A 20502-nucleotide genomic window follows, 5' to 3' on the forward strand; every position below is an offset into this window, starting at 1 on the left:
ACAAGTACCAAAATGTATTTCGATACTTTTCAAAATAAAGGGGACCACAAAAAGTCATTATTGGCTTAAGTTTAACAAAAAAAAACTTATGATACATTAAAGGCCTACTGAAACCCACTACTACCGACCACGCAGTCTGATAGTTTATATATCAATGATGAAATCTTAACATTGCAACACATGCCAATACGGCCGGGTTAACTTATAAAGTGCAATTTTAAATTTCCCGCGACACTTCCGGTTGAAAACGTGTAGATATGATGACGTATGCGCGTGACGTAAACAGTTGAATCAGACATCTTGGAATAGGTCCGTCGCCAGCTTAAGTCGTCTGTTTTCATCGCTAAATTCCACAGTATTCTGGACATCTGTGTTGGTGAATCTTTTGCAATTTGTTTAATGAACAATGGAGACTGCAAAGAAGAAAGTTGTAGGTGGGATCAGTGTATTAGCGGCGGACTACAGCAACACAACCAGGAGGACTTTGAGGATAGCAGACGCGCTAGCCGAACGACCTCACCTTGACTTCCTCCGTCTCCGGGCCGCCGACCGCATCGGTGATCGGGTGAAGTCCTTCGTCGTACCGTCGATCGCTGGAACGCAGGTGAGCACGAGTGTTGATGAGCAGATGAGGGCTGGCTGGCGTAGGTGCAGAGCTAATGTTTTTAGCATAGCTCTGTCGAGGTTCCGTAGCTAAGTTAGCTCCAATGGCGTCGTTAGCAACAGCATTGCTAAGCTTCGCCAAGCTGGAAAGCATAATTGTATAGTTACATGTCCAGAGTTTGGTAGTATTGTTGATCTTCTGGCTATCCTTCCAGTCAGGGACTTATTTGTTTTGTTTCTATATGCAGTAAAGCCCGATGCTATCACGTTAGCTCAGTAGCTAAAATGCTTCACCGATGTATTGTCGTGGAGATAAAAGTCACTGTGAATGTCCATTTCATGTTCTCGACTCTCATTTTCAAGAGGATATAGTATCCGAGGTGGTTTAAAATACAAATCCGTGATCCACAATAGAAAAAGGAGAGTGTGGAATCCAATGAGCCAGCTTGTACCTAAGTTACGGTCAGAGCGAAAAAAGATACGTTCTGCACTGCACGCTAGTCCTTCACTTTCCCGTTCCTCATCCACGAATCTTTCATCCTCGCTCAAATTAATGGGGTAATCGTCGCTTTCTCGGTCCAAATCTCTCTCGCTGCTGGTGTAAACAATAGGAAAATGTGAGCAGTCCTTCCTCCGGTGTCGTCACGCTACTTCCGGTAGGGGCAAGGCTTTTTTTTAATCAGAGACCAAAAGTTGCAAACTTTATCGTCGTTGTTCTATACTAAATCCTTTCAGCAAAAATATGGCAATATCGCGAAATGATCAAGTATGACACATAGAATGGATCTGCTATCCCCGTTTAAATAAAAAAAATCATTTCAGTAGGCCTTTAAACATAAGTTTTTTAAAAATCTGAATCAAAGAACAATTTGGGCATCAAATAATACTTTTCTTTTAGTTGTAAGTAAGCAAACAAAGGCTCCCGATGTGGCCGTTGGCGTATGCAGTAAAATATTGTGCCATTTCTCATTCTATTATTTTGTCAAAATTATGATGGACAAACTGTAGATGATAGATTATTAATCTACTTGTTCATTTACTGTTAATATCTGCTTACATTTTGTTTTAAAATGTTATATCTATCCGTCCATCCATCCATTTTCTACCGCTTATTCCCTTTGGGGTCGCGGGGGGCGCTGGAGCCTATCTCAGCTACAACCGGGCAGAAGGCGGTGTACACCCTGGACAAGTCGCCACCTCATCGCAGGGCCAACACAGATAGACAGACAACATTCACACTCACATTCACACACTAGGGCCAATTTAGTGTAGCCAATCAACCTATCCCCAGGTGCATGTCTTTGGAAGTGGGACACTTTTGTTAAAATGTAATAATCACTTATTATTCTGTTTGATACTTTACATACGTTTTGGGTGATACTACACATTTTGGTATCAATCCACTACAAAGTAATTACAGGATCATACATTGGTCATAATTTGTGCTCACAGCCCCGCCTACACCCACAGAGACAAAGACAAGGGCTTCTTTCATTCTTGGGATATCTTAAAAAGTTTAGAAAAATATCCTAAATGTATAAGGAACGAGTGATTACAATTTGCGAACTTACTATTAGGAGGTAGGACTTTCCAGTGGTACCCTGTGCTCTCTGAGTGCTTTTGTAGTTTTCTATTTGTTTCCTTATCTTCTCTTTGAACCAAACCGATTTGAAACCATGGTAACATAGAACATTTGTAGCACATCATGTCCGACAGACTTGTGAAAAAGTTCTGAGTTAAAGCGCATCGGGAAATTATTCAGAGGGCTTCACCTTTTCCACATTTTGTTATTTTACAGCCTTTTCCCAAATGTAATAAATACATTTTAATCCTCAAAATTCTTCAGAAAATACCCCATTACTACAATTTGACTTTTTTTTCTTTTAATGTTGCAAAGACAACCCAATAATGTACAACAACCCTTCCCAACAAAAGAGGAGAAATATAAGCTCAGAGAAAAAAACTAATGTAAAATATCTATATGCATGTACTTAAAACCTTTAACATACCAGTATGTGGAATTAAATTATGGAATAAATTAAGCAAATAGTTAAACAATATATTATCATCCAGTTTAACAGGCTGTTCAAACTAAAAGTGTTTACAAAGTATGAGGAAGAAAAATTTTGATGAACATCTTACACTTTATTGAAAATTAGATATTATTAATCTCATTATGTGACGCATGACTGGCTTAACTATTGAGAGAACTGTTTTATTTCATTTTTGTAAATTGTGTTACAAAATGAGAACAGGAAGTGAATATGTGCTACAAGATTGCTAGGAATTGGAAAAGGGGTAGGAGTAAATAAGCTTGGCTTCTTCCTACTCCTTTTCGAACATGTTGGAAAAAGAAATGTAAATATTAGGGGTGTGGGAAAAAATCGATTCGAATTCAAATCTCGATTCTCACGTTGTACGATTCAGTATCGATTCTCATTTTTCAAAAATCTATTTTTATTTATTTTTTGTATTAATCAATCCAACAAAATAATACAAAGCAATAAATGATAAATAAATGATAAATGGGTTGTACTTGTATAGCGCTTTTCTACCTTCAAGGTACTCAAAGCGCTTTGACAGTATTTCCACATTTACCCATTCACACACACATTCACACACTGATGGCGGGAGCTGCCATGCAAGGCGCTAACCAGCACCCATCAGAGGCAAAGGGTGAAGTGTCTTGCCCAAGGACACAACGGATGTGACTAGGAAGAATACCATAACAATGCAATCCAATTCCAAAACCAAACCCGACCCAGCAACACTCAGAACAGCAATAAACAGAGCAATTGAGAGGAGACACAAACACAACACAGAACAATCCAAAAGTAGTGAAACAAAAATTAATATTATCAACAGTATCAATATTAGTAACAATTTCAACACAGCAGTGATTAAAAATCCCTCATTGACATTATCATTAGACATTTATATAAAAAAAGAAAAGAAAAAAAGAAAAAAGAACAATAGTGTCACAGTGGCTTACACTTGCATTGCATCTCATAAGCTTGACAACACACTGTGTCCAATATTTTCACAAAGATAAAATAAGTCATATTTTTGTTTCATTTAATAGTTAAAACAAATTTACATTATTGCAATCAGTTGATAAAACATTGTCCTTTACAATTATAAAAGCTTTTTACAAAAATCTACTACTCTGCTTGCATGTCAGCAGACTGAAATCCTATGTATTGAATGAATAGAGAATTGTTTTGAATCAGGAAAATATCGTTTTTGAATCGAGAATCGCGTTGAATCGAAAAAATCGATTTATAATCAAATCGTGACCCCAAGAATCGATATTGAATCGAATCGTGGGACACCCAAAGATTCGCAGCCCTAGTAAATATGTAAACTATATGATGTATCACTTGGAATTGCATACATGTTCAAAATAAATGTAAACCAAACTAAACCAAGACTCATCAGGATAGAGGGAAAGATGAATGCAGCAATGTACAGAGACATCCTGGACATCCAACGCTTCCCATCCAACCTGATGGAGCTTGAGAGGTGATGAAAAAAAGAGGAATGGGCGAAACTGCCCAAAGATAGGTATGCCATTGTATTAAAAAAAGACTTGAGGCTATAATTGCTGCCAAAGGGGCATCAACAAAGTATTGAGCAAAGGCTGTGAATATTTATGTATATGTGATTTTTTTAGTTTGGTTTAATAATTTAGCAATTTAAAAATAAAAACAATTTTTTAAATTGTCGTTACAGGGTATTGTCTGTAGAATTTTGAGGGCAAAAAATAACTAATTCCATTTGGTAATGAGGCTGTAACATAACAAAATGTGGAAAATGTGCACTGTACATTGTCCCGAACAGTACTTCACTGATATTTTCACTTACTGTAACATTTTACATTCTTAATTAAATTGCGCTATTGCCAGTGAAAATCAGCAATAAAAACTGTATTGTGCAGTATATTAGTTAGATTGCACATTAGAGACAAGCAAGTGGAAATACTGAAAAGCTGCAGTATTTGCATCCACACGAAAGTAGACACAACAAGGGAACAGTAGCTCTTTGTTGGCCTGGAACTCTGTTTTCTGTTACAGCAGGAACATAAAAGGCCTTGTGGGAATGAGAGGAGGACTGTCTCGTATTTTTCAAACTCCCTCCCCAAAAATCTTTGCGTAGCCACACACTCATGAAGCAAAGTATACAATCAGCCAGCACATCAGAGTGACTGGTGATGAGGAGTGATGAGAATGTAAGCAAATGCCAGGACGGAGCGGCAATTTCCTGCATGATGTGTTGGCTGCATGGACAGACAAGGCCCTCTGGAGATGAAAACTCTCCTGAAGACACTTTTAAAACAAAACTCTCCACATCGTTTCAGAGGATCTGCCTTTAAGAACACGTCACACAGAGGCACACTTTCCCTGAGAGCGTCTCAACGGCCTGGTCATTGTGTATGAACGAGGGGGAGGCAGGTGACTAGCCGGACTCAAGATGGATAGACACCGTGGCTACACTTCCCATCATGCTCTCCGGCACCCACGTCCGTTTCACTCGGACGGTCTGATGCCTTTCACACCGTCTGACCCGGGCTTTACCTCGTTGCAGATCAACCCTGTCACCCACCAGAGAGAATCAATTAACTGCTATATCTGCTCCGATCTCTTTGGAAGGCTCCGAAGCCGAGTTGTGTCCTCTCCGTGCCTTCCTGCGCCTCAGCGGGGTGCAAAAGTTCACCTGACATGCATCATTTTGTTGGGATAAGTAAAAAGATGTGCTTTGCTCACAATGCCTGCGCTGCAAAGATAGCAGCCTGTACTCGCCCTGAGTGGGCAGGGACTGGCACCAGGTGCAATAATAAAGATATAAAACAAGAACTAAATAGCAATGATAATAAAATGCCAATAATATAGAATAAAATAAACATAATAAATGCAAAAAAAGTAAAATGCAATCTCACTCATTTTCCATGAATTAACAAAAAATTTGTAATTATTTAATTTTGATACATATTTATGATTACATTCATCCATACACAAACTATTCTCCCCTCTCTCACAAACTCTGCTTCCCTATCCCCTCAGGCAGGAGACTACAGTCCATCCAGACCCACACCTCCCGCCACCTGAACAGTTTTTTCCCCTCGGCCATCAGACACATGAACAATAACAAGATCTGATAGCTCAGTTACAGCTCATTTTATTACCTATTCTGTGTTATATGTTTTATGTTGCACGATTACACCAACAAAAATTCCTAGTGTGTGAACCCTCAAACAATGGCAATAAAACTATTCTTATTCCGATTTGTATAAAACTGCAAATGCATGGGTGTATTGTAGATGACCATAATGTTTTTGTATTGAAAAATTAAGTTAATATATTTTTTGTGACTATTTCAGTTTCTTATAACTTAAAACATGCTTGTTTTTTTGTAACTAATTTTTTTTGTGTTCTTTTTTACAGTCATTTTACACACATTATTACTTTTCCTGAATCTCAGCACAGACTGATTTTATTAAACTCAATTTTGTTGCTTGAAAAATGTGACCTTTTGTTTTGAAAGTGTCATTCCCGCTTCAAGTTTTGCTTACAATACCGATATTGGGGCCTTGAGTATTGGCCAATACCCATAAGGACCCCATACGATATCAGCAAGGATCATAAAAACTATTATTATTTTTGTAGTGCGGAATGTCAGAAAAGGTTGGATCAAGTGAAATGAGTCAAACAGAGAACTATGAAAAACACTAACTTATTTCTTATTCGTGATGCAGACACGTTTGTTACCGGATACTTTCTAATACTTTTCTCCCTTGGAAACTGTATCCGTAAGTGATATGCAACTATAATTATTTGATACTTGTTTATACTTGATTTAGACAGCAATATCGTGCGAGTAAGGACATGTATTACATATGTCTACTTTGTGTGCTATTATTGTGTGCTAAGCTGTTGTGTAGCTGCTACTTCCTAGTAACCATGTTTACCTTTTGTAAAACACAAGAAAAGACTAACCTTGTGTGCTTATCGGAGGGAATGTATACGTTAATTGTCTGTCCAGCTTTGCACAAGTAAACGCCACATACACAGAACTACAAGACATTAAAACAACGTTGAGAACTTGCTGAATTAGGACCTGACGTTGAGCAACTCAAACATAACGTTGAAACAACATGCTTTTTGACTACGTTTAATCAATGTTGGGTTCTGACATTGACTTGACCATTGAATTTTGGTCATTTTCCAACGAATATTTTACAACATTGAAACAACATACTTTTTGACTACGTTTAATCAATGTCATGTTGTGACGTTGATTTGACCGATGTAGATCCAAAGTTAGACATCAACGTTGTTGTCTCAATTTACAAATACAGCTATTTTGCAACATTGTTTCAAAGTCAGTTTTAAAGGAAATGTATGTATAATCAACGTATCAATTTCTTGTGCCTGCTGGAGGACTTAAGATTCGTGCCATCATCAATACTTGTTTTTTCTGCTGATATTGGACACATTTTCAATATCAATATCAATTGTGTAGATGCTAGCTGCTAGTATCCTACAGCCTACCATGTTTTCTTTTTGTAGTGAAGTGAAGTGAAGTGAATTACATTTATATAGCGCTTTTTCTCAAGTGACTCAAAGCGCTTTACATTGTGAAACCCAATATCTAAGTTACATTTAAACCAGTGTGGGTGGCACTGGGAGCAGGTGGGTAAAGTGTCTTGCCCAAGGACACAACGGCAGTGACTAGGATGGCGGAAGCGGGGATCGAACCTGCAACCCTCAAGTTGCTGGCACGGCCGCTCTACCAACCGAGCTATACCGTCCCGTATGTAAATTACTTCACTAAAATACAATAGAGACAGACCTTGTGTGCTTATTGGAGGACATTTAGATGTTTACTGGCTGTCCAGTTTTGCACAAGTAAACACGCTGCAGGACTGCTTGTTTAGGAGATTTTGGATGCAAGCCGATATCATACCATACTTGTTTTTTTGCTGATATTGGATGGATATACGATATCAATAACGGATCGGGACACACCTTGAATCCTACTATTGATCATTTAATTTTAGAACTACTCAAAACTAAAGACAACTTGAAATGTATGACTGTACAACACAGCAATGTGTATCCCACCGGACACCTTCTGGGGTTTCTCACGTATCTTGATGAAAAACCAATAGCTTGTCACAGCTCGACCAAATGGTGAATTACAGCCTTATCACCGTTTATATACAACTTTGGCAAGAAAACAACATAAACATGTCAAAACTTAAGGACGAGACAAAGTTTTGGGCCAAGTCGACTTCTCCAGGTATACCGTGACCTATCTTCTGCAAAGAAAAATCATCTCTTTGGGGGCTGAACAGCCATAAATCCAATTCTTGAGAAATACATAAATAAAAAATAAACCTTAGAATAACATAATTCCTGGGTGTATTTAGCACACTTAGCAGGAAGTCAGGGGTATATTTACAGCCTCTGATCATGACTGATTAACTGCAGATGAAGCCATGTTTTATCCATCTGAGGCATTTATGACTTGCTTCTGACACAATCACAAACATTTCATCCGGTTGCCACTCACCAATACCCCCATTAAAAATGCACACCAGATGTATTATTAGGAAGTCCCGGATTGACCGCGGTCTTTTTATTCTGCTGAGCTGTGTGTGGATCAAATGGGGGAAAAGAAAAAAGGAAATCAGTGGAAGTGAACGGTCAGCATAAACACTTTCAGCACCTTCCTAAATAGACCGTTCCCTGCTGAAATAGACCGAGCTGAGTGGGGATTGGAGCCGAAATTAGGGATTTTTTTGCTGATTTTTGCAAGGACTGAGGTCGGCAAGGGACGTTGGTGGACCTGCCAGACCGAAGAGAGGGGAAATAGACTCAATAAAGGGAATGCAGCCCACACAGCGCTGGCGATGAAGCCTTAGGAAGAAAAAAATCTCTCGAGCACAATGCAACTTCTAGTACAGTGTGCAAACACTGCAAAACAATTCCCATTATTAGATATAATAAACATTAGAGTTGTTCCAAACCTAATCAGGGGATTAAGGGACTTGAAGTGAAGTGAATTATATTTATATAGCGCTTTTCTCAAGTGACTCAAAGCGCTTTACATAGTGAAACATTTCATTTACACACTTTACATTGTAGCAAATTACACTACAAGCTGCACGGCAAAAGTAGCTTGCTACATCAAAGCTACATTTAATGGCATTTCTATCTATGGGCCCACATGTATAATATCAATGTTAATTTACAGTAACTGAGCGTGTACAAATGGACACAATAAGGGTCCATTACTATTACACAATAAGGGCCCATTACTATTAACTATCTGTCATTTAGCTGGGGACACCCTACAACTACCTTTAGGGGTCCCTGCACCCCACTGTATGCATTTATTTAGTTTTCCTTTTCTTTGGGCCACCCGTATAATATTATTTTCTCTACCTACAGTAAAAAAAACAGTACCTATCTATATCTTGACAAAAAAACAAAAACAATGACTTGTGTGTTGTTCGCGAACACTTGGTAATGGTTATGTGCAGTAAAACTTTTCATGAACTCAACTCACCTTAATGTGTGTTCCACGTCTTCGATGAAGAGAGCAGTTTTGATTTTGGTTTACAGAGTAAACAACTAAAAACTAAGGTTTTGGGCATTGTTTCTCCAAACACATACATTTGTATAAATATGGCTAAGGACACACATTATAGTGGGTTTCCTGCACGTCATCTTCAGTACTAAAGGAAAAATGTAATCTGCGGGAGAGAATCCCTCTGCCATGTAAGTATGTTCCTTTTTGCCCGCCACCTCATTTTTTGTGGTGTGCCATGTCAATTATGTGGCCAGTCACAAATTTTATGTGGCCCGTCAAATCATTTGACGATTTTACGTGGCCCACCACGTCATTTATGCAGCGTGTAAAATAAATACAAAAATTCTGGCTAAACGTATTTGTGTTTTCCATATTATATTGTATTTCAATTTTGACAGAAAAATGTTGCACATGCAAAGGCATGTGTTCTATACTTTAACATGATTTGATGTTCCGAGCATTTTTTTGTTCTCAAAAATAAACACTTACATATCTGCTTGTCACCTTGACTTTTGATTTTAGAGCAGGTTATTCATCAATCTGTAAAAAACATAATAATCAAAAACAGTTGCATTTGAAAATTTTGTGAAAAGGCTAACATACATTTATATTCAGACACCGCACATTCGCTCATTACATGTGGCCCTGTGAGAGCAGCCATAATTGTGATGCGATGATTTTGCTGACTAGTTTTAAAGACCCGCCTTATCTTGCCTCCAATTGGCTAGTCCGTAATGTTTCGCCCCAACCTTAGCCAATTGTGACTCATCATACGAACACCAACCAATCATCATGGATGTTCTCCGTATGTATGGATGTTCTCATTTATCCAGGTCGTTGTATTTTCTCCATATTTTTTTTCCGACCTGGATTCGCAGTCCATTTTCTTTCTTTGTACCTTGTAGCTTTGATGTAAGCTACCTTGCTACGTTGCTCTAAAAGTAGCTAAACTACAGGAAAAGCTACTTGTTAAAAAAGTAGTTAAGCTACCGCCAAGCTACTGGAAAATGTTGTTAAGCTATGTAGCTTAGTTACATGTAGCTTGTTACTGCCCATCACTACAACCAAATATACTGCATAAGAAGACTCAAATAACTGACGGAATATAAATTTACATAAAGTTATGGTGTGCTTAAGTAAATAAACTCAATTAATAATGAATATGCTTTTGAAATAAACTGTCAATAAAATGTAAGTGCAATTAAAATACAGCTGTATCACTTTAGTCATCATTTTTGCGCTTTAGAAACTTCTCTATGACTTTAGACTTCTTCTGTTTGTTTGAGATTGTCATTACTGCCACAAGTGGTGGAAACGCGTATTACAGACCACCCACAGCTGAGAAACATATTTTCTTGGCGGACCTCTAGGGAGTGCTCACGGCCCAACAATGGGCCATATGGTTAATAAATACTGCTATAATCTATTGCCAAAGTATCAGGATTGGAAGTCAAATCCGATCAAAAATGTTGAAGACGACATACCTACTGAATATAAATTAATCCGCTTCAGGATCAAGATGTTGGCAGAATAAAACCTTTCATAGCAAATCATCAGAAAGTGTGTAACAGAAGACCATCCTGATCGGATGTTTCGGTATGCAACATTCAGTTTGGTACAGACGCAAACCAAGTTCTTGCACAGTACACATTGAATGAGGAGAGGACGTGTAGGGGGAGTCATAGCTACCAATAGTGACAAGGGGAAGCCAGAGTCGAAAACTTCCGTCATTAAAGTCTCCTTTTGAAAAACATAAACAATACATAAACAAACAAGTATGTAGTTAGGTAAGACAAAAGCAAAGTGTTGACATTGTTTTGTAGAGATGGGGAACAAGGCTACAAGCTGAAGTACTGCATTTCCGAAAATAAGGAACTTTACTTTCTCAGAATGTTCAAAATGTTGTTGCACTTGTCTGCACTTCACAATGTCCCATTTTTTGTTTCTATTAGTTACATTTATTTATATTGGAGAATTACAGTTTGCATTCATTTTGAATATCATTAAAGCTGTTTACTCGTTTTCATTGAGGGACACTTCGCAGTTAAGGCAGCCCTCAGAGGGCCGGTTGTAACTGCGACGAATATATGAATTTGCCTATACATTTGATAAAAAAAATTTAAGTACACTGTAAAAACAACAACAACTAGATTTTAGAGTAAAAAAACTTCAATATAACTTAGTCACCAGAATTTTACAGTAAAATCTAGTGTTTATTATTCTATTTTTTTTATTTTTTAAATGGAAAAAAAAAGTATCACTGTTTTTTTTTTACAGTAAAAATAGGCAGCTTTGTCGTCATAATTTTAATATACAATTTATGGTGGTTTTTACAAGATATTATTGGAAATGGAAAAACAGAACCAATTTTTTTTTAAACCGACGGCCACTGATCTACCAATTTTTTTCCGTTAAAAAATGTGGCACTTTTTTTCCATTTACAGTAGTACACCGTAAATATAACAATTTGATTTGATTTTGACATTAAAAAAGGTTAAAAAGTATGATAGTATAATATTTGTTGCAATATTGGGTAATACAGTTTAAAATGTATGCAATTCCATGCAGTACATATATTTTTTCTGTCAAAATGAAAAGAACGAATACATTTAGTAATAATATATAAGGTGCTTTACTGACAAATATTTCCAGGCGTCCGCGGGCCACATAAAATGATGTGGCGGGCCGGATTTGGTTCCCTCGCCTTAATTTTGACACCTGTGATTTACACAAACGCTAAACAGTTTATGTTCTGTATTTTGTTGTCTGGCTTACTCTACCTTAAACTTAACAAAATGCAACCTTAAAACCAAGAAACGTACATTGCACTGTCTTTGAAGCATACTGTTAGTGTTACAACCCTGTAGAGGAAGCAAATTTACTTTATTGAGTTCTTTTCTACATCACTGTTGTCTTATTGCTCTCAAGTGGGAGCGGTTCTTGTTGATTTGATAGCTAGCATAGAATAAATTCAGTGCCATCATTTGTTAGTGCTTGTATTTCAAATAAAGTCAAAGTAAAGTGCTAAGTGCAACATAAAATGTAGTAGATATTGAGACGCATTCGGCAATAAGCCTGTGTGTAGATTCCCCCTCTGGATAGACCACAATCTAACCCAATAGAGTTGTAATGTGGGGAAAAAAATGAATTAGCTCTAAATGATGTAATATCGTATTACTGGAGAGGTTATTTTAACATTACATGTGCAGGTTGGTTGATTTAGAAATGTGAGATGTTCTCCTTTGATTGCCGCGCATCCGTGTAATGAGACACCTTCGCTTGGCGGAGGGAGATATAAGATCGTCCGGCCGTTAAAACAACACATCTGTTATTACTAGACAACTTAATTTGCCATTTATAGATCACTCCTCTGACGGGCGCCAGATTGCCGTTTTAATTGTTTCTTCACGCATGGAACTCTCCGTGGACTGCTTATTACATCGCGTGCAGCCTGGCACATTATATGCATGTTATATTACAAATATGCACAAGTATGTAACACAAGCAATAGATTGTAGCTTTATTATGTAATGCAATGCAAAAACATTAACCTAATACTAGAACTTGCAATTACGGCAGGAATTGCGTGTGAATGCCCAATGCACATTGGGCGTCCCGCAAGCCACCGGACCACCGATACAAATTAGTAGAACTGAAATGCTTGAATGTCCAGGTTGAGTGGAGTGTGTGGATGTTGGAACGGTTCGAATCGGTTGAGAAATGTAGGATATGGAGAGGTTTGTATACTGCCCATTCATTTTCAATTAGGGCAAATTCCTGGTAATTCCGGGTAATCTGGGAATTTTCCAAACCGGGAAACATGGTGGCTTGAATGTCCATGGCGAGCGTAGTGTGTGGATGGTGGAACGATTCAAATTGGATGAGAAATGTGGGATATGCAGTAGATTGTGTTAAACGGCCATTCATTGTCAACGGGCAACGGGAAAACTGGGAATTTTGGGAAAGGTAAAACATGTTTTGTGTTCGATATACCGGAAGAGTAGTGCGGGTGGATGGTTGAAAGGTCATAATCGGATTTTAAAATAGTGCAAAAATTTAGAAAATTTAGGGCACTGTAAAACTAAGAATATGTCTATTCATTTGAATAGGAATTTCCTGGAAATTTAGGAATTTTGGGAAAACCGGGAATTTTTAAGAATATTAATACTAGCATGGGCACTTGAATGGGTGGGTGTTAGAATTTTTGGAATCGGTTGAGAAATGTAACAGTTTGAATTGAGAATGGGTAATTTTGGGAAAACCGTGAATTTGTATGGAAAACAAATAGGAGCATTTGTTGCCCTAATGTTTTTAAGGTCGAATGGTCAAAAACAGGTGAAAAATGTGGACTATTGTAAAATTTTACAGGAAGAGGTGAAAATAGGGCTTTGGAAAACAGGGAATTCTTGGAATTCTTTTGAACTTGGAACATGGTAGTTTGATTGTCCAAGGTAAATGGAGTCTGTGGATAGTGGAACGGTTCGAATCAAGCGGGAAAATGTGGGAGTTGTGCATGTTTAAAAACTGGCCTGTTCATATTCAATGGGCAAAATGTCATGCAAAACTGGGGAATTCTGGGTAATCCAGGATATTTATTTTTTATTTTGGGGAGCTCACGATTCCCGGTTGAGCCGAACGTTTTGATACTCTAACGAATCGGATCGGATGAAAACTGTGGGCTGTGGAGCGCGCCAACCTTTTGCATCGTAAAAATAATAAATGATTTTTTTGGTGTACAATCTTATAGAGCATTCACACAAGTCCGCCCTGAGATCGGTAGGTTGTGAGTTCAAACCCCGGCCGAGTCATACCAAAGACTATAAAAATGGGACCCATTACCTCCCTGCTTGGCACTCAGCATCAAGGGTTGGAATTGGGGGTGAAATCACCAAAATGATTCCCGGGCGCGGCCACCGCTGCTGCCCACTGCTCCCCTCACCTCCCAGGGGGTGATCAAGGGTGATGGGTCAAATGCAGAGAATAATTTCGCCACACCTAGTGTGTGTGTGACAATCATTGGTACTTTAACTTTAATTTAACAATCAACCATAGAGGTGTACTATCATCTAGCAGAGCGCTTTATTGTGAGAGAGCCGCAGTCAGTCTGTAAGCAGCCGCTGGCAATAATACAAATCGGTTTACTCAGCTGAGGCTCCAGCTTTGCCTCCTTGCTGGCGTACAAACACACAAAGAGCATGGATGGCAAGAAAAGGGGCGTGGTCTCCTGTAGTCTCTCTTGGTGCAGCATATAAAGTGTAACCTTTGTCAATAAAGAGCAAACAGAGAAGATATAACACCGCACTTAAGAACTTGACCCTAAACCCTAATTCTGTTTTTTCACCGCTAAATACAATACAAATTTATGATTGTTTGATGTATTTTTTTGGAGGAGGGCTTTACAGTATGAAGGGGCCCATTCGTCACAATTTACATGACACATGAAATGTGACAAATTTGGGGTGTGCACTATCCACTTAAGCCGCCAGATGGCAGTGAAGTGTTGAATATCTTATGTGTTCTGTGGCAATTCCAATTTTGACCACAGCGTCATTTGCTATGTAGAAGGGCACTTTCCGTCATTTTCAGCAGACTTTCACCCAGGAATGAAGCTATATAAATCCCTTTCTCTACTGTAGTTGACATTTTATTATTGTTAAATATAATCCATTAATGAACAGAAATGACAATATTTTTTTATGTTACCAGGTGTTAACTTAGTTTTACACTTGTATAACTGCCAAGGGCTGATTGACTGTACAGTTAATGGAGGTTTTATGATGGTGACATTTTTACCACAGGATAGATTATTTCTATTTTCATGATTATTTATGTGGGGGTAAGAAAGGACATATAATGAAAAAGAAAAATCAAAACTCAGACACAAAGCGAAAGCTCTGATGCACACTGAACAGACAATCAGGGTTGCCTAATTCACATTACCTTTCCATTACTAATCAAACATAAGACAGCACATTTGTAATACTACTGCAGCAGTGGTTCACATATTTTTTTACATTGGACCATTAATACATGTATGATGCTGACAGTTTAATATTGGAATAGATTATTTCTACATATATTATTTCTTAAGTAGGTACAAAACCTCTTAGAATGCCAAAGAAAAAGCAAAAATAAAACATACAGAGCTGATTATTTGATACTCATTGAACGGAAGTTTTGTGAGTTACTACTGTATGCCAAAGTCACATATGATGGCAGGTATTTTGCCCTTTTCGAAGCATGTATTTCCTATTAACAGTGTTTAACTTCTTTTTACACTTGTATGGAAATATGTACCAGTAGTAAGTATTTATATAAAGTTAAGTGAGTTGTTTCAAAATGTACTCAGTTTATTAGTACATTTGACTTAAAAACAATACTGCCTAATAGGGGTGTTCCGATCCGATATCAAAATCGGATAAAAAAAAACAAGTATCAGATTATATCAGGTACGGTGTGTTTACTTGTGCAAAGTTGGACCGCCAGTTAACATATAAATGTCCTCCAATAAGCAGATAAGGTTGGTCTTTTCTTGTATTTTAGTCAAGTTATTTACAAAAGGTGTGTGTGTGTGACAATCATTGGTACTTTAATCTTAATCTTAATCTTAAACATGGTAGGCTATAGGCTTCTAGCTAGCAGCTACACAACAGCTAAGCACACAATACACAAGCTAGACATACGTAATAAGTGTCCTTAATTGAACAATACTGCAGTCTAAAACAAAAAATTCGTCAATATAAACAAGAATCAAATAACTACAGTTGAATATTATCATATTATACAAAGTCGCCAGGGCAGAAGTGTATTAGAAAGTATCCAGTAACAAACATGACCCCATTATTCAACTTACTGCTTTATCAGCTGAGCTTAAAGTATTTTTTACCGCCGCTTGGTGTTGCCAATTACGACTCCAACAGCATAAGTCCATTCCAGTTAATAATAAATAGGTTAGTGTTTTTCATACCAACCAAGTAATTTCATTTCATAATGTATTTTCTAACATTGCACACTACAAAATAATATAACTATGAATGATTTGCGATATCGTATCATTAACAGTATCGACCAATACTGTAGCCAAGGCTCTGATATCGGTATCATATCAAAAGTGAAAAAGTTGTATCAGACTAACCCTACTGCATATACAGCTAATGGAGATTTTATGACTCTTTACCCTGGATCTGTAACATTTCGGTTGCGTCGTAGCGATGGTCGGATGGGGAAGTAGAGGCAGGAAGTGGCGGAATCAGCGTGCAGGTAAGAGTCTTTTGAACTTTAAGACATTAAACTTTACCTACGGTCGCCAGTGGCGAACAAGGAAAAGCTATCTTAGCATAGCGAGAAACGTACGCAAATGGTGGTCAACAATGGTAAATGGTAAATGGGTTATACTTGTGGAGCACTTTTCTACCTTCAAGGTACTCAAAGCGCTTTGACACTATTTCCACATTCACCCATTCACACAATGATAGCGGGAGCTGCCATGCAAGGCGCTAACCACGACCCATCAGGGGCAAGGGTGAAGTGTCTTGCTCAAGGACACAACGGACGTGACTAGGTTTGGTAGAAGCTGGGGATCGAACCAGGAACCCTCAGGTTGCTGGCACGGTCACTCTCCCAACTGCGCCACGCCGTCCCCTGGACCTGCAACCTAAGTCAGGGTAAGAGAATGATTAGCAATCTAAAGCAAGTGAGCTTCCTGATCACTAATCAAAGCCAGGTAAAATTAATTAGCCCTCAAGGTAACGAAAAGATCAACAAAGGGAGGAGCGCTGAAACAAAATAGCCCTCAAATATAAGGAAAACCATAACCAACACAAAACAAGACATGACCTGTGGGGACAGGTTATGACAGGAACATATTTTTCTTCCATTATGTTCTGTGCGCGTAGAAAGCCACAACATGCCAAATAAAAAGCACAAACAAAAACTGAAAAGACTGCCTATATAATTAATAAATGTTTCATGGTGGTGACAGTTTGACCCTGGAACAGACTATCTCTGTTTCCATTAATGGGGAAAAAAGTATTTCAAGCTCTCAAACCTAATCAAGCCACACTGGCACTCATGCTCCCTTTCAAAAACTGGAACACTTTATTCTGCGTGTCCCTTCCACGTCCCAGCAGCCCGGGAACCAAAACCTTATCAGGCGCAAACATGCCGCCCACGCTCGCCTTGGCCTTGAGATGATGTCGGCTCCACTGGGTCTGTGTGTTATGAGGCCATCTGAAGCCCACCCCTCTGAAGTCCACTTCTGACAACGACACCGCACGATGAGAACAACAAGCAGGCAAAAAGTGTATCACACCGGCATCACTAGCTCTCAGTGTAAATTACAGGCCTTTATCGCCCTACCACTAGAATGCATGGTGTGTCATATCAGGCTTGAGGAGGACATTTATAGAGAAGGGTGGTGATTATCCCCCAGCTTTGTGAGATGCCAAGATCTCACCTGGAAAGCTGCACCTGCACGCTAGACACCTGAAGGTTACGTCACCTCGCTATAATCTCCTGTCATTCCATCATGCTGCGTCTACTTGGGAAGCGGCCGTATTTTTTTTCTTTGTGTCTCTCACACGTCAAACTAGTGAACAGGCCTCACTGCACACATGCGTGTGCATTGCTGTCTCGCTGCCCACTTGTCTTGCAGGAAGAGTGGCACCGTCAGGTGAGGGCAAAAGTCTTGGGACACACCTCTTGATCCAGTCACTCAATTAGGGGTTGGGCTGGACCGCCAAGTTCCAACATTGTAAGACTCTAATTTTGTGGGAGCAGGGTTCTGTACAAAAAGTGCACTTTGTTTTGATATGTCATTTTAGTGACATCATGCACAAAAGTGCACTAATAGCTTGTTTTAAAATGTCAATCTTGCACTTTCTGTTTTGGAAATGACATGAATGTTTGTGTCACTGCTTAATAACTGTTTAATAAATACATTTGTGGTAAATTGACTTAGTTGTGGTTTCCCTCTTCGCATGAAAGTTTAAAATGAGCATATATTAATGCAGTATGAACAATATTGTTTTAATGTAGACACATAGAATCATCATACTGCTGTGATTATATGCGTCAAGTGTTCATTCAAGGCTAAGGAAAAATATCGAGATATATATCGTGTATCGTGACATGGCCAAAAAATATTGAGATATTAATAAAAGGCCATATCGCCCAGCCCTAATTGATGCCCAGAACTAATGTAAAGTATCCAAATAACAGAAGAATAAGTGCTTATTGCATTTTTACAGAAGTGTAGATAGAACCATGTTACATCAGAAAGTGGAAATAATTTCAATAATAGTCAGAAGCTAAATTAAGATCTTTTGTAACCCGTTTTGAAATGGTTTTATTATCATTTATATGCGATTTTATTGTGATAAATATTGATATTGCAAGAGGCTGTAATATATTTCACAATATAGCTTTTAGGCCAGATGGGTCATCCCTAGTTTGGAAAAGATCTATTCCAGCATTAATGGACTCGATCAGCACCAACAGATCTCATTCAGTAAATGCTCAAAAACGACCTCCAGCAGTTTGAAAAACTCAAAACGAAAAAACTGAATTTTATCCAAACTAACTTTCTGTAGGTGTTTGCGTATGTCCCATCTGCCAGGTTTCGCTTACCTCCCACGAGGAACATCGATGTCATCTTTCCTCCAGCGCACGTTGGGCTGCGGGTCTCCTTGCACCTGGCAGCGGAACTCCACCATCTCGTCCTCCAGCACCACCTGGTTGATTGGCCTCCGGAGGAAGGTCGGTCGCTCTGCGAAATGAGAAATGTGTATATGGGTATACTGTGAGTAGAGACGTAAGACATCACAATGGAAAAACAAGTCATGGATAATAGTAAACATAACGCTAATCATAATGCTGATTTAAATTAGATTGTGCATGTGTATCTATAGTTGAAGTGTAGTTACATAAAGCTTACCAAACACAGTGACCTGCGCCGTCTCGCTATCTCTCTCCCCCACCATGTTGGTGCCCACACAGATGTACATGCCAGCATCGCTCTTCCTCGTGTTGGAGATCATCAGCTTTCCTCCACGGATCTGCATAAACAGTGCATGGATTTTACTTTTTTAACTCATCCTGGAAATAACCTATTCAGCTTCTTTTACACGGCAAAGTAGAGCCATTAGAAACACAACGGATGTTACAGTAATGAGTCACTTTTGATTTTTACATCGAAATTTCCCAGAAAATAGGGAAAATACAGGAAACTGTCTCACTCAAGAGAAGACTATGTTGGTGAGCTCTGGTCCCAATTTCATAAGATTTCCACAATTTTCTGTATTTCTGTTGTAGTTAAATTAAAAAAATAAAGATTGTCCTATACCAATAAAATGATGTCAATATGTAAAATATCGGCACCGATAATGGGTCGATCCTTCGTATTTACTCACCGTGACCCTGTCATCCTTATCCTCGATCCGCACTTTGTCCTTCTTCCAGTAGATGGTTGGCTCCGGGTGGCCCCTGGGAGGAACGCACTCCAGGATGGCCGGTTCTCCTGCTGCCACCACGACGTCTGTGGGGTTTTGTCGGAAGTCGTCTCGCAGCACTGAAGAGAAGACAGAAACCTATTTGGTCAAACACTTAAAGCTACTGGTATGCTTTTGTGTGGCATCATTGATGTAGGTGTGCACTTCAACATTTGATAGTGCATATGTACAGTTCCCAGAAGCTTACTAAACACTAACATTTAAAGTATTAGTATGTTTTCGTAAGGTTTAGACATGATTTCACGCCAAACTAATCCAAGTTACTTAAACGGGATGCATGGCTTCATGCGGCACCAGAGAAAACTAATTGGAGGTAATGGAGGTCCCAGAGGAGACAGCAGAACAAACACAGACGGAATGCCCTGAAGCATGGAGTCATTCACATGTGAGGGCTGATGGGTGGGTGTATATATAATATATACACACACATACATATATATTTATTATATATATATATGAATATACATATTAGGGCTGGGAATCTTTGGGTGTCCCACGATTCGATTCAAAATCGATTCTAGGGGTCACGATTCGATTCAAAATCGATTTTTTTTTCAATTCAAAACGATACTTGATTCAAAAACGATTTTTTTTAATTGTTTTTTTTATTTTTTTTAAACAATACACAACAATACCATAATAATGCAATACAATTTAATTTTGGAGTTCTGAACTTGTAATTTCTTGCAGTGTTTATTAAGTGGTAATATGTCACATTTGTCCCAATTAACTTTATACCCTGATAAACAGCTATATTCAGTGATGACATTATTGATATAAAGAAGACAGGAGTTAA

General features: G+C 38.5%; 1 protein-coding gene across 5 annotated transcripts in view; it reads right to left on the minus strand.

Annotated features, from left to right (window-relative positions):
• robo2 (roundabout, axon guidance receptor, homolog 2 (Drosophila)) overlaps window positions 1-20502 on the minus strand; it is an 833901-nt gene that overhangs the window by 144355 nt on the left and 669044 nt on the right. For all 5 annotated transcript variants that reach the window (XM_062060421.1, XM_062060420.1, XM_062060422.1 and 2 more), the window contains exons 3-5: window positions 19608-19765; window positions 19133-19253; window positions 18826-18964 (exon numbers count right to left, since the gene is read on the minus strand). In XM_062060421.1, coding sequence (XP_061916405.1) covers window positions 18826-18964; window positions 19133-19253; window positions 19608-19765 — 418 coding nt within the window. The remainder of the gene's footprint in view (window positions 1-18825; window positions 18965-19132; window positions 19254-19607; window positions 19766-20502) is intronic.

This window comes from Entelurus aequoreus, linkage group LG10 (genome assembly GCF_033978785.1).
Source record: "Entelurus aequoreus isolate RoL-2023_Sb linkage group LG10, RoL_Eaeq_v1.1, whole genome shotgun sequence".
NCBI lineage: Eukaryota > Metazoa > Chordata > Actinopteri > Syngnathiformes > Syngnathidae > Entelurus > Entelurus aequoreus.